At 41.9% G+C, this 22,029-nt stretch overlaps 1 protein-coding gene across 4 annotated transcripts in view; it reads left to right on the top strand.

The window, feature by feature from the left end:
- LOC306938152 (cholecystokinin-like) overlaps positions 1 to 12,412 on the top strand; it is a 54,104-nt gene extending 41,692 nt beyond the window's left edge. For 3 of the 4 annotated variants that reach the window (XM_079522173.1, XM_079522175.1, XM_079522176.1), the window contains 3 exons: positions 7,268 to 7,391; positions 7,500 to 7,640; positions 11,886 to 12,412. In XM_079522173.1, the coding sequence (XP_079378299.1) occupies positions 7,268 to 7,391; positions 7,500 to 7,640; positions 11,886 to 12,022 (402 nt within the window). In that variant the 3' untranslated portion in view covers positions 12,023 to 12,412. Of the gene's footprint in view, positions 1 to 864; positions 945 to 7,267; positions 7,392 to 7,499; positions 7,641 to 11,885 lie in introns of those variants that run through there. The other variant, XM_079522174.1, reaches the window with a different exon arrangement.
- The last annotated feature ends 9,617 nt before the right edge of the window (positions 12,413 to 22,029 follow it).

The raw sequence follows: 22,029 nt of genomic DNA, 5'->3' as shown, positions 1-22,029 counted from the left end.
CTACAGCCACCATGTGTAGGTACATGATGTGTACAATATGTGTGCGTTATGTTAAATCCATGGTAAAACAAAATGAAACACTCGCACACAAAAGCAAAAGTTGCAAAAAACGTTTTGGACCTAAGTGCTGCTACATATGTGACATTTGGAGATTTCACCCTTCATCAGACTCACCTTTGCTCTTTTGCAGCTGCCCAACCTTGGGTTTGGATGTGCACTGCACCCAATTCCTTCTTTTCATATTATGTACCACTACCTCACCATAGCTAAAGTACCGTAGCTATAATATATTATTACATGTCTTGGTTGAATGCTTGATTCTGATTGGTCAATCACGGAATTCAGCGGTCTGTTATTTCTTGATAATGACCGTGCCACTCTATAACAGACCGATGCCTAATCAAACCCTCGGAGCACCTGCTGCGCCCTGCTTGATTTACTGCTGTTTCCAACATGACAGCCATGTAAACACGCACAAATTTTAATTTACAGCTAAACATTGCGCTCAAATTTTTTTTGAAAACATTTGAGTGAGAAATAGACGAAGCAGTATACCCGAAAATGGATTCTATTTGATCAACTCACTTCCTTGTTTTCCGACAGTGCTGCAGCTGGGCAGACACCAGCCAGCGCGACACTTATGGAATACTTTAATTACCGCAAGCAAGGAAATATCTCGTTTTGTTGTGTTTTTGTCAATTTATTAAATTATGTTTTAAGTAGCCATGTAATAAGCGGGATAATATATGCCTAGGTGGTCATTGTCGGGAGATAATTCACCGACAGGGGGTTTAACCACCAACGCGAAGCGGAGGTGGGTAATCCCTTACTCAATGACTAATGATTTCTTCTTTTTTTTTGTAGTCTGCCTTCAAAGATGAGGAACAATGCATGAATTTGACTGTCCACTTCCTGATTGGTTGGCTGATTTGACAGCAGAAAAGGTTTGGACCAATGACAAAGCTTCTATGGGAAAATCTTTGAATGCGGACTGCGGCCCGCCGGCCCCTATAGGTGTCACAGAGACAAATTTTGTATATATATATCTCCATCTCTCTCTCTCTCTCTAACGTGTTGAAGCGGCACTTGAGGACTCAACTGCAAGCACCGCCACATGGTGGGTCAGTGAAGAATGGCGATGATGAACAGATTGTTTATAATTAGGGTTGTCTTGATCCGATCACATGATCAGAAATAGGGGCCGATCATGTCATTTTCATGATCGGAATCGGATCGTGAACAAAAAAACGTGATCGGGACATCCCTAGTATCAATATTATATCCATTCCATGATATTAGGTTGGATATAAAGCACCGAAGTCTGACGTCACTTTCAGTAGAGGGCGCCAGTACACAGGTTCATGTATTTTTGTCTCCACCAGGCCGAAGGCATGGGGAGAGAGTATGTTTTGCGAGAGAGTATGTTTTGCACTCCGTCCGTGTGTGTGTGTGTCCGTCCTTCCGTCCGTCTGTGAACAGCTAATCTCCGGCACCGTTAACCCGGTCGATGACAAACTTTGCACACACACTCCCTGGATGCCAACGATGAACCTCTGCCCCACATTTTCCAGAACGGCCTGTTATAGCGCCACCATGAGGCAGCTTTTCAAATGTTTTACCTAAAACTGCACCGATCTGCGTGAAACGTTGCATGCACACTCCCTAGAGGCCAAGGACAAACCTTTGACCTGCATTTTCCGCATCTGCCTTTTATAGCGCCACCAGGAGGCCGACTTTTGTAAAACACATTTTTTATATTACTCCTCCAGATTCTGTCCAAAAATCTCACAAATCGTTACACAGTATCTCTATGGTCATGTGCTCAAGTCGGATCTGTCCGATATTTCATATTCCATCCTAATTGGCTATAATTGGCTTTCACAGTTTGCAAGATTGCCCCGTTTTGAACAAAAGCCTCAAATCATGAACGCAGCATGCAATTTACGTGAAATCTTTCACACATTTTCTTACTAGGCTGAGGAATATATCCCACCCTTTTCACATTGGCCTGTTATAGCGCCACCAACAGGTTGATTTTTGCAAAACACATTTTTGGAACAAAATGCCTCAAATCATCCAATTGCCATCAAAGGCGTATGAACAAATGGCACCCTTTTCACATTGGCCTATTATAGCGCCACCAGGAGGCCACAACCTGACCTGCCCTGGTGGAGACCTGTGCCCCGAGGGGCACTTTTTCTAGTTTTATTTGCATTGAAATCCCCATGGGGGATTTTAGGTTGTTTCATATAGACGAATTCAGAAACGGGTCTCATGGTCGCAGCTTACGTATTTCCTGTAGGCGGACTCGACATAGCTGCGGGGTTTAAACCCTCACCAGGCGCACCTCTTCTACTACAGTGAACGGTAGAGTGACTGATGTTAGTCTGCCTCAAACGTTACTCTTTTACCTGCTTTTTACTAACACTAACATTACAAAGATGCCCAGAACATCGAGATGAACCTGTGTAGTTTATGGCTGCTCCACAGTAGTGGCAACATTAAAAAAAAACAAAAAAAAAACGGAATGTCAAAATATCCACCGCGATGGCTGAGACCAGAGCCATAGCGTAATGGTTGAGACGAAGCAGTGAAAGGTCCTATACTTACTATAGATTATCTGTCATCACACAAGTATGCACTGCTGTGCGTGCACATAAATGTACCTCCATTTTTGACCAGCCTTTCAACTGTAACATGTACACACACGTGTTCACACCGAAAGCTGACATTTTGAACCAGCTTTTCCTATCTAACATACGATCGCGCGCGTGTACACGCAGTCGCACACACACACACACACACACACACACACATGCATTATACAAGCATAGGACTGCACTTGGTCAAGAAATAATAAGCTTCCCGTACCAATCTGGTAGGTCTTGAATAAATAAGTATGTACCGAATTCTCATTATTCTCCTCTCAACACACGCACGCACGTACGCACGCACGCACGCACGCACTCACGCACGCACTTCAAATACCACAGAGATGCTATTATAGGTTGACAGATGGGTATGTGCATCACTTGCTGCGGGAAAAAAAGACCCATACTGTGAGTAGAAACGCAATGTAGATAAAACTTTGGATGCTTATACGTGTGTATGCGTGCATGTGTTTGTGAGTGTTGGGAGGTGAGATAATGCCACAAAGACATATGCATTAATAGATCTGTATGCATTATTTAGTATGTTTACTATAGCTGTATTGCAATCCTGCCATGCTCTTGGCAAGGAATTTTTCTGTCTGTCGCTTTCTCTCTTTCTCACAATTTCTCTCTGCTTTTGTTTGGTTTTGTCTTGTTTTTATTCATTGCCTGAGTCCTCCTGTTCTTTTCAATATAACCCCTTCCAGCCTTACCATTCACATATTTGCAGAGCATCCAGGGTCGATCTCTCAATCTCAGATGCATTTGCAGACACCTTTATTCACAGACGCCTGCAGTGTCATTCTCGCCTGCACCAAGAGGGAAGGTTTTAGAATCATGTCCAACAGGTTGTATGCCCTGTGAGAGGTGCACACCAGGCGTAACAGTCAGTAACCATGGCTAAGGCTATCACAAAAGGTGCAGAATAGTACACGTGCACACCCACACACTCACACCTCCTACACAATGCGGTTAATGAATTAATTGGAATACTGTTGCCCTCACCTCCTACACTGCACACGTCTTTAATTTAGTCTAAAGAAACTATTACAGCATCTTCAGCTATTGTGAAATAGAGACAGATTCATGGAAACTCGATGAGATGGAGCGGAAAGAAACACAGGTAGGCCTAGAACAGAGAGGAAAGAAACCAGAAATGGAGAGATGGTTGTTACTTTAGCAAGTGTCTTTGCTGTCTTCTTTGACAACAAATAGATTTGTTTTACAAGCTCTACAAACCTTCCAAGTAGTGATTTGGCAAATTGGCAAGACAGGAAAACCTTGCAAATTTGTCTTAAATAAAAACATTGTATTGAATGCCACAGGGCAGCTTGTACCTTTGAGTTAAATCAATCTCTCTCGCCCATGAGGGGGTGTGTGAGGCATATTTGATTGATTTGTACGCTCCGGGGTGCTATTGCCCTTAAGCTCAATACTTGCTAACTAGTGGGGAAATTGACACCAAGCTGATGCTGTACTAGCCAAAAATGCGTTGGGAAATGTAGCCAGTAACTTGCAGATATATTACATGAATCTCTGCAGGTGTTCTATGAGACGGATACAATAAATGGCTGTTGCCTGTGTCTCAATCTATCCGTTTCATAGGCTTCTAGAAAATGTATACCTGTGTGTGTGTGTGTGTGTGTGTGTGTGTGTGTGTGTGTGTGTGTGTGTGTGTGTGTGTGTGTGTGTGTGTGTGTGTGTGTGTGTGTGTGTGTGTGTGTGTGTGTGTGTGTGTGTGTGTAAATGGTAAATGGTGCATTTATATAGCGCCTTTATCCAAGGCGCTTTACATAGATTGTGCATTACATTCACCCATTCACACACACATTCATACACCGATTGCGGCGGATGCCATGCAAGGTACCAACCAGCACATCGGGAGCAATTTGGGGTTCAGTGTCTTGCCCAAGGACACTTCGACATGTAGACAGGAGGAGCCGGGATTGTGTGTGTGTGTGTGTGTGTGTGTGTGTGTGTGTGTGTGTGTGTGTGTGTGTGTGTGTGTGTGTGTGTGTGTGTGTGTGTGTGTGTGTGTGTGTGTGTGTGTGTGTGTGTGTGTGTGTGTGTGTGTGTGTGCACACGTCTTCAGGGGATTACGTACTGGAGGTTCCAGGTGTGTTTCACTGTGACTACCGCTGTGTGTGTGTCTGTCTGTCTGTCTGTCTAACTGTGGTTTAATGGCAGCTATATAGTTGGCATCCGGGAACAGGGTTGTGTCTGCATAATGAAAAAGCCTTTTCTGTTTTAATAGGCTATAGAGATATAACACTGTGACCGATTGTCGTACTGTCAGCCTCATTAACAAGGACATTAACCCGCGATGCCTGATCAATACTTATTGATTCTGGCGCATTGATTAGGGTCCACCTGATGATCGATGAGGCAGGTTAATCCTACATAGTTACTGGGAGCAGAGAGGAGATGAGAGAGGCGGTGCTGAGCTCGGAGGGGAGAGAGAGAGATGAAAAGGGAGAGATTGTGCTCCCGGGATCCGGTGGAGAACAAAAGATTGAGATGGCAGAAAGAAAAATTGTGAAGGACAGCCTCGACAGGGAATGTTCTCTGAAGGGACAGAGTTGGAGAGGGAGAGATGGAGATAGAGAGAGGGATAGAGAGAGAGAGAGAGAGAGAGAGAGAGAGAGAGAGAGAGAGAGAGAGAGAGGAATGGTGAGAGACTGGGGGAGGATGAGAGAGGTGTTTCAAACAGCGTGCCTCACCTGTTAAGTGGCTGAAAGTGAAGAGCCTTGTTTCTTCTTCTAACCCTGTGAGGACTGCGTACACGTGCACGCGCTCGCTCGCTCGCGCACACGCACACACACACACCCACCCACATACACACACACACACACACACACACACACACACACACACACACACACACACACACACACACACACACACACACACACACACACACACACACACAAACACACACACGTTTAATGATGTGTGCGGATAATATGCTGTGGTGCTCAAAGGGTTAGAGGGCAATGTGACAAAATGACACTCTAAAATAATTCCCAGTTTCATGTCTGTGAGTGCTTTTGACTGATAACTTGCCACCTCAACGCACGCATGCACGCACAGAGACAGAGACAGAGAGAGAGACATGCTATAAAATATATGAATACATGTATGATACTGATACATATTCAGTAAATGTCGATGTACATTTCTACTCAGAGTTATTAGGTGATACAATTGGGTTATAACACAACCGTGTTGAGGTTATAAATGAGTCATATAAGCACACAAGCGTAGAGAAGCCCACAAGAGCACGCTATTTCAACATGTGCTCAGACATGCATGCACACGTACACACGCACGCACGCACGCACGCACGCACGCACGCACGCACGCACGCACGCACGCACGCACGCACATACACACTCACACACATGGGGCACTGAGCAGGGAGTATAAAAGGGACGTCCTTTCCACTCAACAGAGAAGTATCCTCTCTCTCGTTCTCTCTCTCCCTCTTACACGCACGTCGCACACACACAAACATACAGAATCCCTACTCTTTCTCAAGGTAAGAATCTTATTGTATGCATTTTTTATGACAGAGTGCAGAATTTTGATTATTACATTATATTATACAAAGTTAGTTATGCAAATTTGGGAAATTTAGTTAGCATGTGGTCATAATAATTGGTATTTTATAGTATGTGATATTTTATTAGATCTTCCAAATAAGAAAGAAAGGAAAACAAGTCTAATTGTCGATGAGGATGAGAAGGTTATTTAAAGGAAAACAAGTCTAATTGTCGATGAGGATGAGAAGCTTATTTTAACTATACAACTTAGGCTGGGATTTTAAAAGCTAAATATTTTCAAGTGCAAAATACAAAAAAAAAAAACGTTTTGAAAAACTGCATGTTGTATGCTGTGATAGGAGAAAGTGGCATTTTATGCATGGTTTGGTTTTATATGTTGTTGTTTTTCCAACCGCTTTTATACTCAATTTAGTCGTTAATATGCCAATGATTTCCTCCCTCTATAGTACATATGTCATTTATACATGTCACCTATACTGGCTCACCTGCCAGTGAGGAGCCCCCTGCGGGAGGACGTACAGTATAGAGCCTCCGTCCTACTCCTCCTGTCCAACATGCCCCAGCCCGTATAAGAGTCTGTGCATTGAAAAATTATCATCCTCCCTGCCTGTCTTCCCACCCCCCAAAACAGGCCAATTGTGTTGACGAAGCCGGATGTGCCGCGGTGGATTCGAACCCCCAGACTTTGCAGTGGTGGGCAATATGGGTACTTTAATAGTGCACCACCTGAGTGCCTTTATTCATTAACCGCGAAGAAAGCATCCATCTGACAGATGAGTGCGTCTCAGCTGTAGTAGTTTGTCAGAGCACCAGTTAGAAATCCTGACAGCTCAGTGAATCCGAAACCAAACCAAGCCATTATTTTCTCTTCACTGAGAAATACATTTATTTGCAGTATCACAAAACATTTTATATACAGTTTTTGCTTTGCAAAAGTGGAAAGATCTATATGTTCCTTCTTCAAAATGTTTTTTTTTTTAAATTTTATGTGCCTCCATTTTTTCATCGCATTTCTCCATCTCTTTCCTCTGTCCACTTGTTTTTCTCTTTCAGATGACTGCAGGGCTGTGCGTGTGTGTTCTCCTGGTAGTCCTGTGCACGACCTGCTTGGGGCTCCCCTACACGTCTCGGCCCCAGCTAGACAATGGCCATCGGCCGATCTCCCCTTCTTCTGATGGTAGTTATAACGCTATAGAGGCCCCAGATGATCCCCAAATCCCCAAAGAAAAGGTCTTCTCATGTTCTTGTTCGTTGCTTGTGCACCCTTTTGTGTTTTTTTTAACAGCTCTCCTTAAGACTGACACTCACATGGCGTCGGAGCCCCATCTTCGACACGCCCGCTCCGTGACCCAGCAGCTGGCAGAGGAGGAAGGAGAATCGAGGGCCAACCTCAGCGAACTACTGGCAAGACTCATCTCCAGGAAAGGTGTGTGTGTGCTCATGTGACTCACTATACTTCTGTGTGTGAGCGAGGCTTGAATATACTGTGTGTGCGCGTGTGCGCGTGTGTGTGTGTGTGTGTGTGTGAGAGCGTGTGCACGTGTGCACGTGTGTGTGCACGTGTGTGTGTGTGTGTGTGTGTGTGTGTGTGTGTGTGTGCATGTGTGTGAGTGAGTGAGCGTGTTTGTATGCGTACTTTATACACATATTTAAAAATGGCCAAGAAGAGTCCTTGTTTGTAAGTTACAATAACATTTTAAAATGCAAATGCATTTTCCTGCCAGCCACCATACCACCACCACCACCCTCTCCTTATTACTGGAATTAGTGTATACGCCTAAGTTTGTAAAAGAAATTATTAATGGCTCCGAAAAGCTTTTGTGGTCTGAAAGAGTGTATTAGAGTGCAGGATCTTCCGGCCATTCTCCTTCGTTTCTGGTTTCCTTTTCGTTTCCTTTTCTCTGTCTCGGTCAGATTTGTATTCACTTCAGCTCATCACGTCTTGTGATCTTGCGCTCACGGGCCGTAAGTGCTGTGATCTGCGGGTTGTGTGACAGGAGAGTAGAATATCTGAGTCTGAGTCTGAGCTTTCACAGTGCGGAAACAGCACACATGCACATCTCTGTCAGAAAGCCCTGGCCGAACTGTCTTCTCGCTCTGTCTCCAGAGACTATGGCCACCAAACAACATCCAGATATAATATCCTAATGCATGAGTGCACAATACACGGCCATTCGCACGCACACAAAAGCCACCATTTTGAATATCCACATGTCAGTGACATGATACATGGATTCACAGTGTAAACTGTAAAAGTATTTTATCCACATAAGCCCTAGTGACAAATGTGACAGATTGTGACTGTGAGCTTGCCCAATATAAGGGCTGTAGGTTAAATTGTATCTTCATTAGAGTCGCATTTGAACTTGCATTTGTATTTGTGTATGTGTATGTGTGTGTGTGTGTGGGGGGGGGGGGTGCTCTGTCCGTGTGTGTGAGTCAATGACTGTGTGTGCAGTGCTTGTTGTTCAGTTGCGCCTCAGTGTAGGAGGTGTCAAGAAGCTCTTTTGCAGCCAATCTTCTCGTCATACCAGGGAATGAACACGCTCTGTGCTTGTGATGTGTGTGCGTGCGGGCGTGCGTATGTGTTGGGGAAGGAGTGAAAGGAGCATCAATTGCAAGTAGTGGTGTAACGATACATCTTAACAGCGATACAATACATGGTTGATGATACGATACATGCACGATATTGGTTCATTATGGTGATACGATACGATACGGTTTCAATGATTTGAAATCGATAGAGAAACTATTTAGCAAATACACTATGTGTGAAACGTGTGGATAGTACTGGTTTTATGGATATAAATAAGTATACACTATGATTCTCTGGCAAATTGATGGACATTGTATTTGAACACATAATGGACAAACCCACGCCTTGACATGAACACAGAGAATACACAAATTGTTTGATAGACCAATTGCAGCTATATGGAATGGAAAAATAATTAAACCCGTCTTTTTATTTTTTCATCTTAAAATTGCTAAATACAATGCACAAGTACTTAGTATTGATTAGACACTGCACTATACTCACTATATACGACACTATACTCTATTATGCCTACATCACAGCGCAACACGTTGTGATCTACATCTGCAATCTTTTGGTGCGGGACACCAGCATGCTGCTAAGTATACAGTAAGTATTTCTTGGGTCGATTTCAGTGTCGAGTTGATCGGATTTCTCGAGAACATGACGTGACGTGGTATGGGCAATTGGTTCACTGCAAATGGCCACTGCAATAACATGAACACTTATTTATATCATGGGTGGATATACAGTATGCATGATCCTTGGATCCTTGGTATCAACAGTGAATATGGAAATTCATGGAAACATCTACCGATGTTTAAAATAACAAGTTAGCCGATAGCCGATACTCATACCGATAAATGTTTATTTCGTTCTCCCTTTGTGCCAGGGAAACAAATACATCTTACATACAAGAAATTAATGTTCAGAATCTACAGCTTGGTAGGCTACAGATACTGTAACAACACACCAACCTAGCAAACAAAAAATTTATGCTTATCAACAACAACAGATAAATATCGGCTACTGCCATCGGTTAATGTTGCTTCGGAACCCGTCAGATGACTGCTTAATATTTAACCCCGAAGGTCGCCATACCCTTCAGATGGCGGGTTGTAATCAATCAATTCCAAGCAGCCGAAGCTCAACACTATAACCTTTCGTGAGGATCAATGCGTGCGCCTCCCATAAGGATCCACTCATTGTCGTTTCTTTGCTGCTTGTTTTCTCCGAAAAATACTCCAAAGTTATTGTTTTAGTCCAATCCGCCCGACGTTCAGATGTAAATAGTGATTTCTGATCGCATCGCGCAAGCCATATTACCGCTTTGGTGAAAACTAAGACATGTCGGCTGCTGCTCGTAAAACGTTTTGCTCCTCCTCTCGCTGTATTGGGCTGTGTGGGCCGGAAGTAGTTGGCGCAAATTCACAGATATTGCCTGGCTGCCTGTGGTAATTTCACATGAACACCAGGGGGCGATGAAAGTGTTAAGTGGTGAGCACATTGCATGGTGTTATTCTAAATGCCATCTGTGTGTGTGTGTGTGTGTGTGTGTGTGTGTGTGTGTGTGTGTGTGTGTGTGTGTGTGTGTGTGTGTGTGTGTGTGTGTGTGTGTGTGTGTGTGTGTGTGTGTGTGTGTGTGTGTGTGTGTGTGTGTGTGTGTGTGTGTGTGTGTGTGTGTGTGCATGTGTGTGTGCGCGTGCGTGTGTGTGTGGTGGACGTGTGTGTGACATGGACACGAGCTCAAGAGAGTAAAAAAAATCACACCCGTGTGAACTGAGTGGTGCAAATCCCCCCCCCCCCCCCCCCCCTCTCTCTCTCATTAGCAGGCAACAGTGGAATACTATCTCTCTGTCTCTGTTTCTGGCACAACAGCGCCCCTACTGGTACTCATGAGTCACACATGAGTCACACACAAACATAGGTTAACACGAGTCACAGAGTCACAGACATTGCTGTTCCTTGGAGTGGTTGCACCACTCAAAAAACATGAATATTGCAGATGCCCTTCCTAATAGGAGTTATAACCTCTGTATGGCATACCTCTTTGTCTTATGTCCTATGTGTAATTTCTATGATACAATACATTGTACTATATGACCCAGCTGGGAATTGTTGAACTCATTAAATCACAATCTCAGGTCAAGCAGTCTTGCCACAAGGCTGCAGCCTTGCCACTCGATTTATATTAAACATATGAATCAACAAAAGAACATTATGTTCTGCCGAGCGAATAAAACCTCCCACTATTGAATGTAACTTGTGGTTCTAGTTAGTTCTACAGCCTTATAGTGTTGGTGTTATACACAAAATGTATCTATACTTAGGTTTTGCAGAATATTTTGTTACAGTGGACTCTGGTTAATTATCTCATGCTAGGCTGGCTAAAGTGGTTCTGTCGTAGAGAGATACTCTATGTCCTCACACTGTAGCAGTAGCACACTGAGGCGCACCCTCCCGCACGCTCATTTCAGCCAACGCAGGGAAGTTGGAAGTACCTTCACTAAAAACGCCGGGACAACGCTCCACACGTCCCAAACTCTTCCACCTTCTGGATCAAAACTATGGAATGCACTTCCCATTGCAATCAGGCTGGCAGATTCGCCGCCGTCTGATCGTAGCCCGTAGCACTTGCTGTAACACTTGCCCTAGCCTCTGCGACCTTACAGGCCTATGCAAAGGCTAAACTTATGTAACTTACAGTAGATCGAATTTTATGTAGCCATAGCACTCTATAGTGTATACGCATAGTTTCAATATATACAGTAGATATTCCACTGTTAGGTTCTTAGCTTATGTATGATTCATGATGACATGATGCTAGTATGTACACTGTACATATTTATATAAATCCTTACTTAGTGAACGGACATGGACAAGCCTTAGTGTGTTGCAGAGACTTCATATAGCCTTCCGCCTTTTGTCATGCTCTATGACTCTCTCTGACCCTTTGGACAGCAGCTTGGAGGAAGAATACTAATTTCCCTCATGATGCTCTTCTTCTCTCCCGACCACCCTCCCACTCACCTCTACTTACTTCACCTCTGCCTCCATCACCTCTCTCTCCTCTCCTGACCACCCTCCCACTCATTACTTCACCTCTGCCTCCCTCCCACGTTTCGTCCCATGCAGGCTCTGTCCGTCGAAACTCAGTGGTGAACAGCAGAGCCAGCGGCCTGAGCGCCAACCATCGGATAAAAGACAGGGACTACTTGGGCTGGATGGACTTTGGACGACGCAGCGCTGAGGAATACGAGTATTCCTCATAGAGGATTGTCACAGCTCATAAGCCTGATTTATATACTTAGTTTCACATCGTGTCTCACACTGAAAATAGCCGATCTACTATAGCTCACAATGTGTTGCAGCACAACGCATTGTGAGCTACTATAGATCCGCTATTTCTTTCCCCCTGCGAGACACGTGGCACGTATTCAAGTGTGAATACGTCGTATGAACACACATGAAAACAATTAACGCAAGCTGGACTTCCCAGTGGCTCACAATAAGAAGTCTGTTTTTGATGTATTTGTTGAAAAGCTCTCACGGTTCATTTCCCCCTTCCCTCCATATGTTTTCCTTTTCTTTAACGTTTTGGATGTTAAAGGTTGGGTGGGCTGCAGGTGTCTGATGGGACTAACTTGGATGAATAAAGATGAATAAATACTAAAACAGTGTTGATTTCGTCGACTAATACTATGACAAAAAATGTTCCTCGACTACCTTTATTCACTGACAAAAACGAAATGGAAACTAAATGAAAGCTAAGCTATGATGACTAAAACTAAGACTAAATATATTGACAATTTCGTCAACAAATAAAAACTAGACTAAAATGTTAGGAAGGTACTATAGTGCACAAAAGAGCCACTCATTTTACACTTGGTTACATGCTGAAAATAGCAGATCTACAATCTCACAACGTTGTGAGCTTGTAGATCGGCTATTTTCAGCAAGTGTAAAATCAGTCATCACGACGGCATAAATCAACTAACTAAATCAACTGTAGATTAACACTAAAACATTCCATGGTGACTAAAATGTGACTAAAACTAAATTAAAACTATTCAAGAATCAAGAGACTGTGGGCCCTATTATGCGTGTCTTAAGTACCAGGTCTTATGACTTAACTTAAGACCTGGAGGCGTGGTCAATGCTGTTTGGCCACTCAGAATAGCCAAATGGCATTGATCACGCCTCCAGGTCTTAAGTTAAGTAATAAGACCTGGTACTTAAGACATGCATAATAGGGCCCTATATGACTAAAACTAAAATCTAAATTTGCTGTCTGAACTAAAACTATGATTCTGTGATATGCATGTTTTCAACCAAGCACTTCACCAGGTGTTCTCACTAATTAGCTGCCCCTTCTCTGGTCGAAGTTGTGCTAATTAATGAAATGAGCGCTGTGTTTGATTTGAAGGAAAACTAGAATAATCTTGGTAATCTGCTGCATAAATTATATAAATTTTAATATTTCATGAACTTTCAGCAGCAAAAAAAGGAAATCTGCACACCAGAAAATATTCCAATGGGTACAGAAGGAGAAAAATAAATAAATATAAATATATATATATAAATATATATATATATATATATATATATATATATATATATATATATATATATGAAGAAGAAAACTACATGCAACACGGTTTAGTTATTAATTGTTAATAATTAATAAGTAATTGATTGTTAATTATTTAATTATTAACGATTAAACAAGAATTTGTAATTCATTGTTAATTATTTAATTATTAACGATTAAACAAGAATTTGTAGTATAAGACCACCAGATTTCTGAACATATTCCCCAAGTTCCCCCGACTATACCATCAGACTGCTGAACGAGGCCTGATCACCACCTGTCACCATGCAGGCTGGCCTGTCAACTGGAACATTACGGGTCCCAGCCTAAGGCCTGACTCACACCTTCACAACAGATTGATGTATAGCTTATGCATGAGACTTATTGACTGATGCAAGCTCACAATGCATTTCCAATGGGAGTCACATGGTTTGACACAACATTTGTGTTGTATGAGGGGGTGGGGGGCAGTCGAAACACAGCCGAAAGCCGTACAACACAAATGTTGTGTCAAACCATGTGACTTCCATTGGAAATGCATTGGGGCACGATGTAAACAAACCCTTTCTTTACATCTAGCATGCATCAATGTTGTATGCTAGATGGAAAGGTGTGAGTCAGGCCTCACTCATCTGCAAAGAGAAAAATCTGGTCACAACATAAGGCAGAGAGTGTATCGTCAGATGTATTTCCCCCGGATACGATATTTTTTCAGCCAATCACAACACTTTCATTTAATTCACAGAGAATGTACTATAACTGATTTGTGTCAACGGAAGTGTCAACGCCATTTCCCTGAGCGGTATTTCCGCCAAAATCCCGGAAAATTCCGCCCCCAAAAATGATACACTCTACACTGCGTAGGTCTTTCCCAGCGTGCACTTCGTGTGGATCTGTTTTTCTATGCTGACTTTACTTTCCCTGTGGATCTGCCATGTGACCTTTTACATAAGTTTCTGCCCTATGTGCTTTTTCATTTTTTACCGTATGTCTAATCTCATGTAACATACAGTACATGCTGCTATGAGAACCCACTGATGTATTACCACTTTTTGCTATAATTAATCTCATACTGTGCTGATCTTGTGCTATGTGTATTATCTTGATTTATGTGTTGAAAAAAGAAATTAAGTACTTTCAACCTGACATGTAATTATTGTAAACATTTTCAAAGATTTTAACGTCCACAAATTGTGAGCTTGTACATTGTCCGTCTTCGTTATTTTCTTCTTTATTGCAATTTCCCAATGGGGAGCCGCAGCCTATGGCCTCACTCACACCTTCACAACAGATTGATGTATAGCTGATGCATGAGACTTATTGACTGATGCAAGCTCACAATGCATTTCCAATGGGAGTCACATGGTTTGACACAACATTTGTGTTGTATGAGGGGGTGGGGGGCAGTCGAAACACAGCCGAAAGCCGTACAACACAAATGTTGTGTCAAACCATGTGACTTCCATTGGAAATGCATTGGGGCACGATGTAAACAAACCCTTTCTTTACATCTAGCATGCATCAATGTTGTATACTAGATGGAAAGGTGTGAGTCAGGCCTATGGCTATTTGTGAGTTCATGGCAAGGAAACGTCTGGGAACCGCTGTAAGTATAGCCTCTTGAGCCATGTAGCCCAGTGGTTCCCAAACCTTTTCTTGTCAAGGACCACCAAAATTATACTCATTAGCCTGCACACCCCCCATTTGAAAATATATGCCAAGGACCCCCATAAGAGAAGACTTTTGGTTCCATGTGTACACTTTCTGAGTTACAGACCCTCAAGGGTCCATTTGGTTCCTAACTATCATTTAGCTGGTGACCCCCTGGAACTCCCTCAAGGACCCCTAGGGGTCCCCGGACCCCACTTTGGGAACCACTGATGTAGCCCATATAGGCCAGGAACCTGTTTCCTCACATAGCGTGAGGCAGCTTGATGTATGTAAGTATGTCTTACCTCCAATCTAACATTTGAAGCATGGAAGCATTGTGGATACCATTTTTCTGGTCTTTGGTATGACTTGGCTGGGGACATTTGAAGCCTGACCTGACCTCCCATGCAGTCTCAGGGCAGGCTCTCATCCATAAGACCACTCAAGCTGGTGTGGAACCCCTGGACGAGAAGGGAATTATCTGCTTTCTTTATTCTTTTCCCTTGTCATCTGTCGGCTCACTTGTTTTGTAAAAAGCTCTTGGGACAAAACCTCTTAACTCCATTGGACCCTCAAACTGTCTGCTAAAGCAGATAACTCCACCACCTCTCCCCCTCTCATGGAAGTATAATTGACAATATAGAAAGTCAACACCAACTTTGATGAGGCAGCATTGCTTTGTTTTCAAACTTTGGAGTCAAGTGGTTTCTTCCCGAGCAGAGATATTCATTCAAGATATTCAAGTCAACTTTACACTAGTTTTCAATCGCTAGTTTAATAGTAATTTTTCAATTATCACGATTTGCGATAATTAAATTATGGTCCCGTTAATTTTAAAATGAATAATAAAGTGGGCTATGTTTCCAGGGAAAGACCCGCCCTCGCTGCCGTTGCAGCCAATAGTAGTCATTTGCGGTTTCATTTTAGGACTGGAAGTTCCAAGATGGCGGATCTGAATACAGAAAAAGTAAGTGGCTTCAAAACTAGAAACTGATTTGGCAGGGCCAAATTAGCCATTGGTCTGGTGGGGCCGCGGGGTCCAGGGGCCCTTGGCTCTCAGGGGCCCTTTGGGGAAACTGGACTACACACGGTATTGGGTTTGAGGCCCTGACAAGGGCCTCTGGGGCCATTCATTGGCAGTTGATTGTGTTCAATTTAAGTCAAAAAGATAATAAAAAAACGAAAACATTGCAGGCCCACGCTTTGCACACGTGCACCGCGCCGCCCTGCACTATGGGGGGCCCTAAAAAATGAAGGACCCAGGGGCTCTCGTGTGGGGGTTAACCCGTCCCTGCCAATAGGTCACGGTTCCCTTCGTCCATATTTTTATCAGCTGATCAATGATCAGACTTTCTAGTCTAGTCACATGGTCTATAGTGGCGAGATTTTCATGATTGGTTGGCCTCTAAGACTAGCCCTATATACGGCCAATGGGACACTAAGTCCCACGGCCAATGGGACACTAAGCCCGTTCTCCTCTGCCCCACCGCACCATGACTAGAGACTGCAAAGGTGACTACAGAAAGCCCCACTAAGGTACATCAAGAGAATGGATTGCAAGCTGATAATGACTTGAGTCATTTCTTGTTTACAGTCTATGTGTGGTTTATATAACCAATAGTGCAAAGATGCTCAGGTCAAGAGTTTAATTTGATTTGGTTTATATGACAAAATTACAATACATTTGTGATCATAAATGATCATGGATAACTGACTCATCTCCATCACTCCATTCATCATCCTTATTGGAGAGCATGCTGCACCAACACACACACACACACACACACACACACACACACACACACACACAGACAAGTTATAGTCTATGCCGTTAAAATGATCATACGAGTGAGATGCCTGGTAAATCCCCAATGAAAAGCACTATATTTCTAAAACTATGAAACATTTCAAAGTAAAGAGTTCCAGCATGTGTGCCCACAGTATAAGCTGAATTATAAAATGTGTGAATAGAGTTTCTAGGTGAAAGTGATTTATTTTACTTCAAGGTCCTTTTCTTTACCAACTGCATGCACCATCAATAACTTAGCCTGACTGAGATTTCTGGGTGCTTTTATCTTCTTCTTTCTTCGAGGTAAAGTGTCAGAGTAAAGACCAGAGTGGGATTTGAACCCACAACATCTGGAGCATTGTGGACATCCGCTTAACTCATTGAGCTACCAGGCTGTCTGGCACCTATCATGGTATCTCCTTTGTATTATGTCTGATGTCTGAGGAGAGACTCACCAAAAAGATATTTAACTGGGATCTTAGAGGTGGTCACCCCTGGACAAATGAACTGAGACGTTTATTTTATTCAAATGATCTGTTTTTTATTTTTCAAAATAGATTACAATGTAATGTTCATCAAATTAGAAATACAATGTTCTCCAGATATAAGAGATGAGATGGAAAGCTGATGAGGTTCTCAGAGAGCATGGTGGCACTCTGTGATAAGCTGCTGTCTATGTGAGCCACAGGTTGTCGGTTCAAGTTCAGCCCAGAGCCCATGGCCTCGGACGGCATACTATAGCACACTGTTTTCTACATTTTTGAGGATTTGAAAAAAATACGAAAATCACTCAAGACCATGGGCTATAGCCCATAGTCACTCAAGACCATGGGCTATAGCCCATAGTCTCGGAGGGCATACTATAGCATGCAGTTTTTCAACATTTTTGAGGATTTGAAAAAAAGACGAAAATAACTCCGAGACCATGGGGTATAACCTATGGTCTCGGAGTGCTTTTCGTCTTTTTTTCAAATCCTTGTTTTTCATCATTTTTGAACATGGGCTATAGCCCATGGTCTCGGACGGCATACTATAGCATGCCGTTTTTCATCATTTTTGAGGATTTGAAAAAAAGACGACAATAACTCGACTCGTTTTTACAGAAGTAAAAAGTTCCAGCATGTGTCTCCACAGTAAGCTGAATTATAAAAAGTGTGAATGGAGTTTCTAGGTGAAAGTGTTTTTTTGACGTGCCATAGGTCTGCCATTGAGCCCCATTCTGAATTCTAAAACTATGAAACATTTCAAAGATTCCTTTTCAGGCAAACATGTCCACCGTAAGATGAACCTAAATAGGCTTGAATGGGGTTTCTAGGTGTAAGTATGTAGGACTAGTAGCATGCCAAAGTTTGTGCTATTGTCATTGAGAATGCATTGGGCGTTTAAGTTAAATAACTCAGAAACTACAAAACATTTCAAAGTAAAAAGTTCCAGCATGTGTCTCCACAGAAAGCTGAATTATAAAAAGTGTGAATGTAGTTTCTAGGTGAAAGTGCTTTTTTGACGTGCCAATATCTGCCATTGAGCCCCATTGTAAATGTCTCAAATTTGAAAGCACTATATTTCTAAAACGATGAAACATTTCAAAGATTCCTTTTCAGGCAAACATGTCCACCGTAAGATGAACCTAAATAGGTTTGAATGGGGGTTCTAGGTGTAAGTATGTAGGACTAGTAGCATGCCAAAGTTTGTGCTATTGCCATTGGGAATGCATTGGGCGTTTAACTTAAATAACTCAGAAACTACAAAACATTTCAAAGTAAAAAGTTCCAGCATGTGTCTCCACAGTAAGCTGAATTATAAAACGTGTGAATGGAGTTTCTAGGTGAAAGTGATTTTTTGACGTGCCACTATCTGCCATTATAAATTTCTCAAATTTAAAGCACTATATTTCTAAAACTATGAAACATTTCAAAGATTCCTTTTCAGGCAAACATGTCCACCGTAAGATGAACCTAAATAGGTTTGAATGGGGATTCTAGGTGTAAGTATGTAGGACTAGTAGCATGCCAAAGTTATAATTTTTTTCGGACGGCAAACTATAGCATGTCGTTTTTCATGATTTTGGAGGATTTGAAAAAAATATGAAAATCATGAAAAAACGACATACTATAGTCCATGGTTTGGGACGGCATAATATAATTTGTCATATTTTCATGATTTTGGGACACTATGTCAGAGCCAGGACTTGAACCTGCAGCCTCCTGATTCCCAGGCAGGCTCTGTACCCAGTGAGCCACTGTGCATGCGGTTCTCAAAAGGCCGAATAGATAATGACAGAAGAGCCAGAGACTTGTTTCCATTGTGGTTCATAAACATTCGAACATAACAACAGCAAAAGAAACAATAGACAAATCTCCTGTTATTTTATTTTTTGTATTTTATTTTTGTATCAATGTTGTACTCAAAGGGAACAGCAGACTGTGTTGTGGCAGGTAGCAAGTAGATCAGTGACTTAGCACACTGGCTGCATGATCTGGAGATTGTGGGTTCAAACCCCACTCAAATCATTACTTGCCAAAATCTGCCATTGACCCCCATTCTGAATTTCTCAAATTTAAAAGCACTATATTTCTAAAACGATGAAACATTTCAAAGATTCCTTTTCAGGCAAACATGTCCACCGTAAGATGAACCTAAATAGGTTTGAATGGGGTTTCTAGGTGTAAGTATGTAGGACTAGTAGCATGCCAAAGTTTGTGCTATTGCCATTGGGAATGCATTGGGGGTTTAACTTAAATAACTCAGAAACTACAAAACATTTCAAAGTAAAAAGTTCCAGCATGTGTCTCCAAAGAAAGCTGAATTATAAAACGTGTGAATGGAGTTTCTAGGTGAATGAATTTTTGACGTGCCACTATCTGCCATTAGAAATTTCTCAAATTGAAAGCACTATATTTCTAAAACTATGAAACATTTCAAAGATTCCTTTTCAGGCAAACATGTCCACCGTAAGATGAACCTAAATAGGTTTGAATGGGGATTCTAGGTGTAAGTATGTAGGACTAGTAGCATGCCAAAGTTATAATTTTTTTCGGACGGCTTACTATAGCATGACGTTTTTCGTGATTTTGGACTATTTGAAAGAAAGATGAAAATCATGAAAAAACGACATACTATAGTTCATGGCTTCGGACGGCATACTATAGCATGTCGTTTTTCATGATTTTGGAGGATTTGAAAAAAAGATGAAAATCATGAAAAAACGACATACTATAGTCCATGGTTTGGGACGGCATAATACATTTTGTCATATTTTCATGATTTTGGGACACTATGTCAGAGCCAGGACTTGAACCAGCAGCCTCCGGATTCCCAGGCAGGCTCTGTTCCCAGTGAGCCACTGTGCATAGTGTTCTTAAAAGGCCGAATAGATAATGACAGAAGAGCCAGAGACTTGTTTCCATTGTGGTTCATAAACATTCGAACATAACAACAGCAAAAGAAACAATAGACAAATCTGTTATTTTATTTTTTGTATTTTATTTTTGTATCAATGTTGTACTCAAATGGAACAGCAGACAGTGTTGTGGCAGGTAGCAAGTAGATCAGTGACTTAGCACACTGGCTGCATGATCTGGAGATTGTGGGTTCAAACCCCACTCAAATCTTTACTTGCCAAAATCTGCCATTGACCCCCATTCTGAATTTCTCAAATTTAAAAGCACTATATTTCTAAATCGATGAAACTTTTCAAAGATTCCTTTTCAGGCAAACATGTCCACCGTAAGATTAACCTAAATATGTTTGAATGGGGTTTCTAGGTGTAAGTATGTAGGACTAGTAGCATGCCAAAGTTTGTGCTATTGCCATTGGGAATGCATTGGGCGTTTAACTTAAATAACTCAGAAACTACAAAACATTTCAAAGTAAAAAGTTTCAGCATGTGTCTCCACAGAAAGCTGAATTATAAAAAGTGTGAATGGAGTTTCTAGGTGAATGAATTTTTGACGTGCCACTATCTGCCATTAGAAATTTCTCAAATTTAAAGCACTATATTTCTAAAACTATGAAACATTTCAAAGATTCCTTTTCAGGCAAACATGTCCACCGTAAGATGAACCTAAATAGGTTTGAATGGGGATTCTAGGTGTAAGTATGTAGGACTAGTAGCATGCCAAAGTTATAATTTGATTTTGGAAAAAACGACATACTATAGTTCGGACGGGGTCAAGGGACCTTAGTATAAGTATATTTGTTCAATTTAATCCAGCAAAAAGACATTTGCTATTTCTTTCCTTTTTTTGTTCAGAATTGAAAAATGGGAAAACACTAACCGAAAAATCACAAAAATGGTGGTGCCTTAGTATAATTCTGTTTGAGTCCAGCAAACAGAAATTTGCTATATTTTTCCTTTTTTTGTTCAGAATTGAAAAATGTGAAAACTCGAAGCCAAAACCCAGCTTTTAAAAGCTGCGTCAAAGTTGAGTTTTCAGGAGAAAAAAAGCACGCAAAAAAAAGCTGTTCATTCCAAGCTTCAAAACAAAAAAGCTGGTATACATAGAGATAACATGGGAGCACGAAGCAAGAAGCTGCTTCTAGCTTCCTTGGTGTTAACGCGGCTGATTATGCCTTTGGTTTTTTTGCACTACTGATTGTTACCCGTTTCCTTTCTTGTCAGTTAAAATCATCATTCATCATCACTTCCATCTTGTCCATCACCTAACCCTAACCCTAGTTGTCTGGTACCAGATTGGTTACCATATGGTACCAGAACAAAACAAACAAAAAAGCAGTGTGAATAGTCTGGAACCAGTGGCGCAGTGTGTTAGAACGCTGCCACATGATCGGGAGATAGTGAGTTCAAACCCCACTCAAGTCTTTACTTTCAAGACCGATTTCAGAAGAAGAAAAGCAACAAAAAAGCAGTGTGAATTGTCTGGAACTAGTTGCGAAGTGTTAGAACACTCCCACATGATCGGGAGATGGTGAGTTCAAACCCCATTCAAGTCTTTACCTTCAAGACCGATTTCAGAAGAAGAAAACCAACAATAAAGCAGTATGAATTGTCTGGTACCAGTGGCGCAGTGTGTTAGACCGCTCTCACATGATCGGGAGATGGTGAGTTCAAACCCCACTCAAGTCTTTACTTTCAAGACCGATTTCAGAAGAAGAAAACCAACGACCTATCAGCCAACACATTCAAAGGCATATCAATCCCATTAATCCATTTTCTTATCAAGTTGAAGGCATCCCGAATTTTGTTCAGGGTGGGTTGGGTGTTTCACGGTTTCTCATCAACTCCATGT

Source organism: Electrona antarctica (genome assembly GCF_951216825.1).
Source record: "Electrona antarctica genome assembly, chromosome: 15".
Classification (NCBI taxonomy): Eukaryota; Metazoa; Chordata; class Actinopteri; order Myctophiformes; family Myctophidae; genus Electrona; species Electrona antarctica.
The sequence above is the reverse complement of the archived record's forward strand: the minus strand, read 5'-3'. Positions and strand labels throughout refer to the sequence as shown.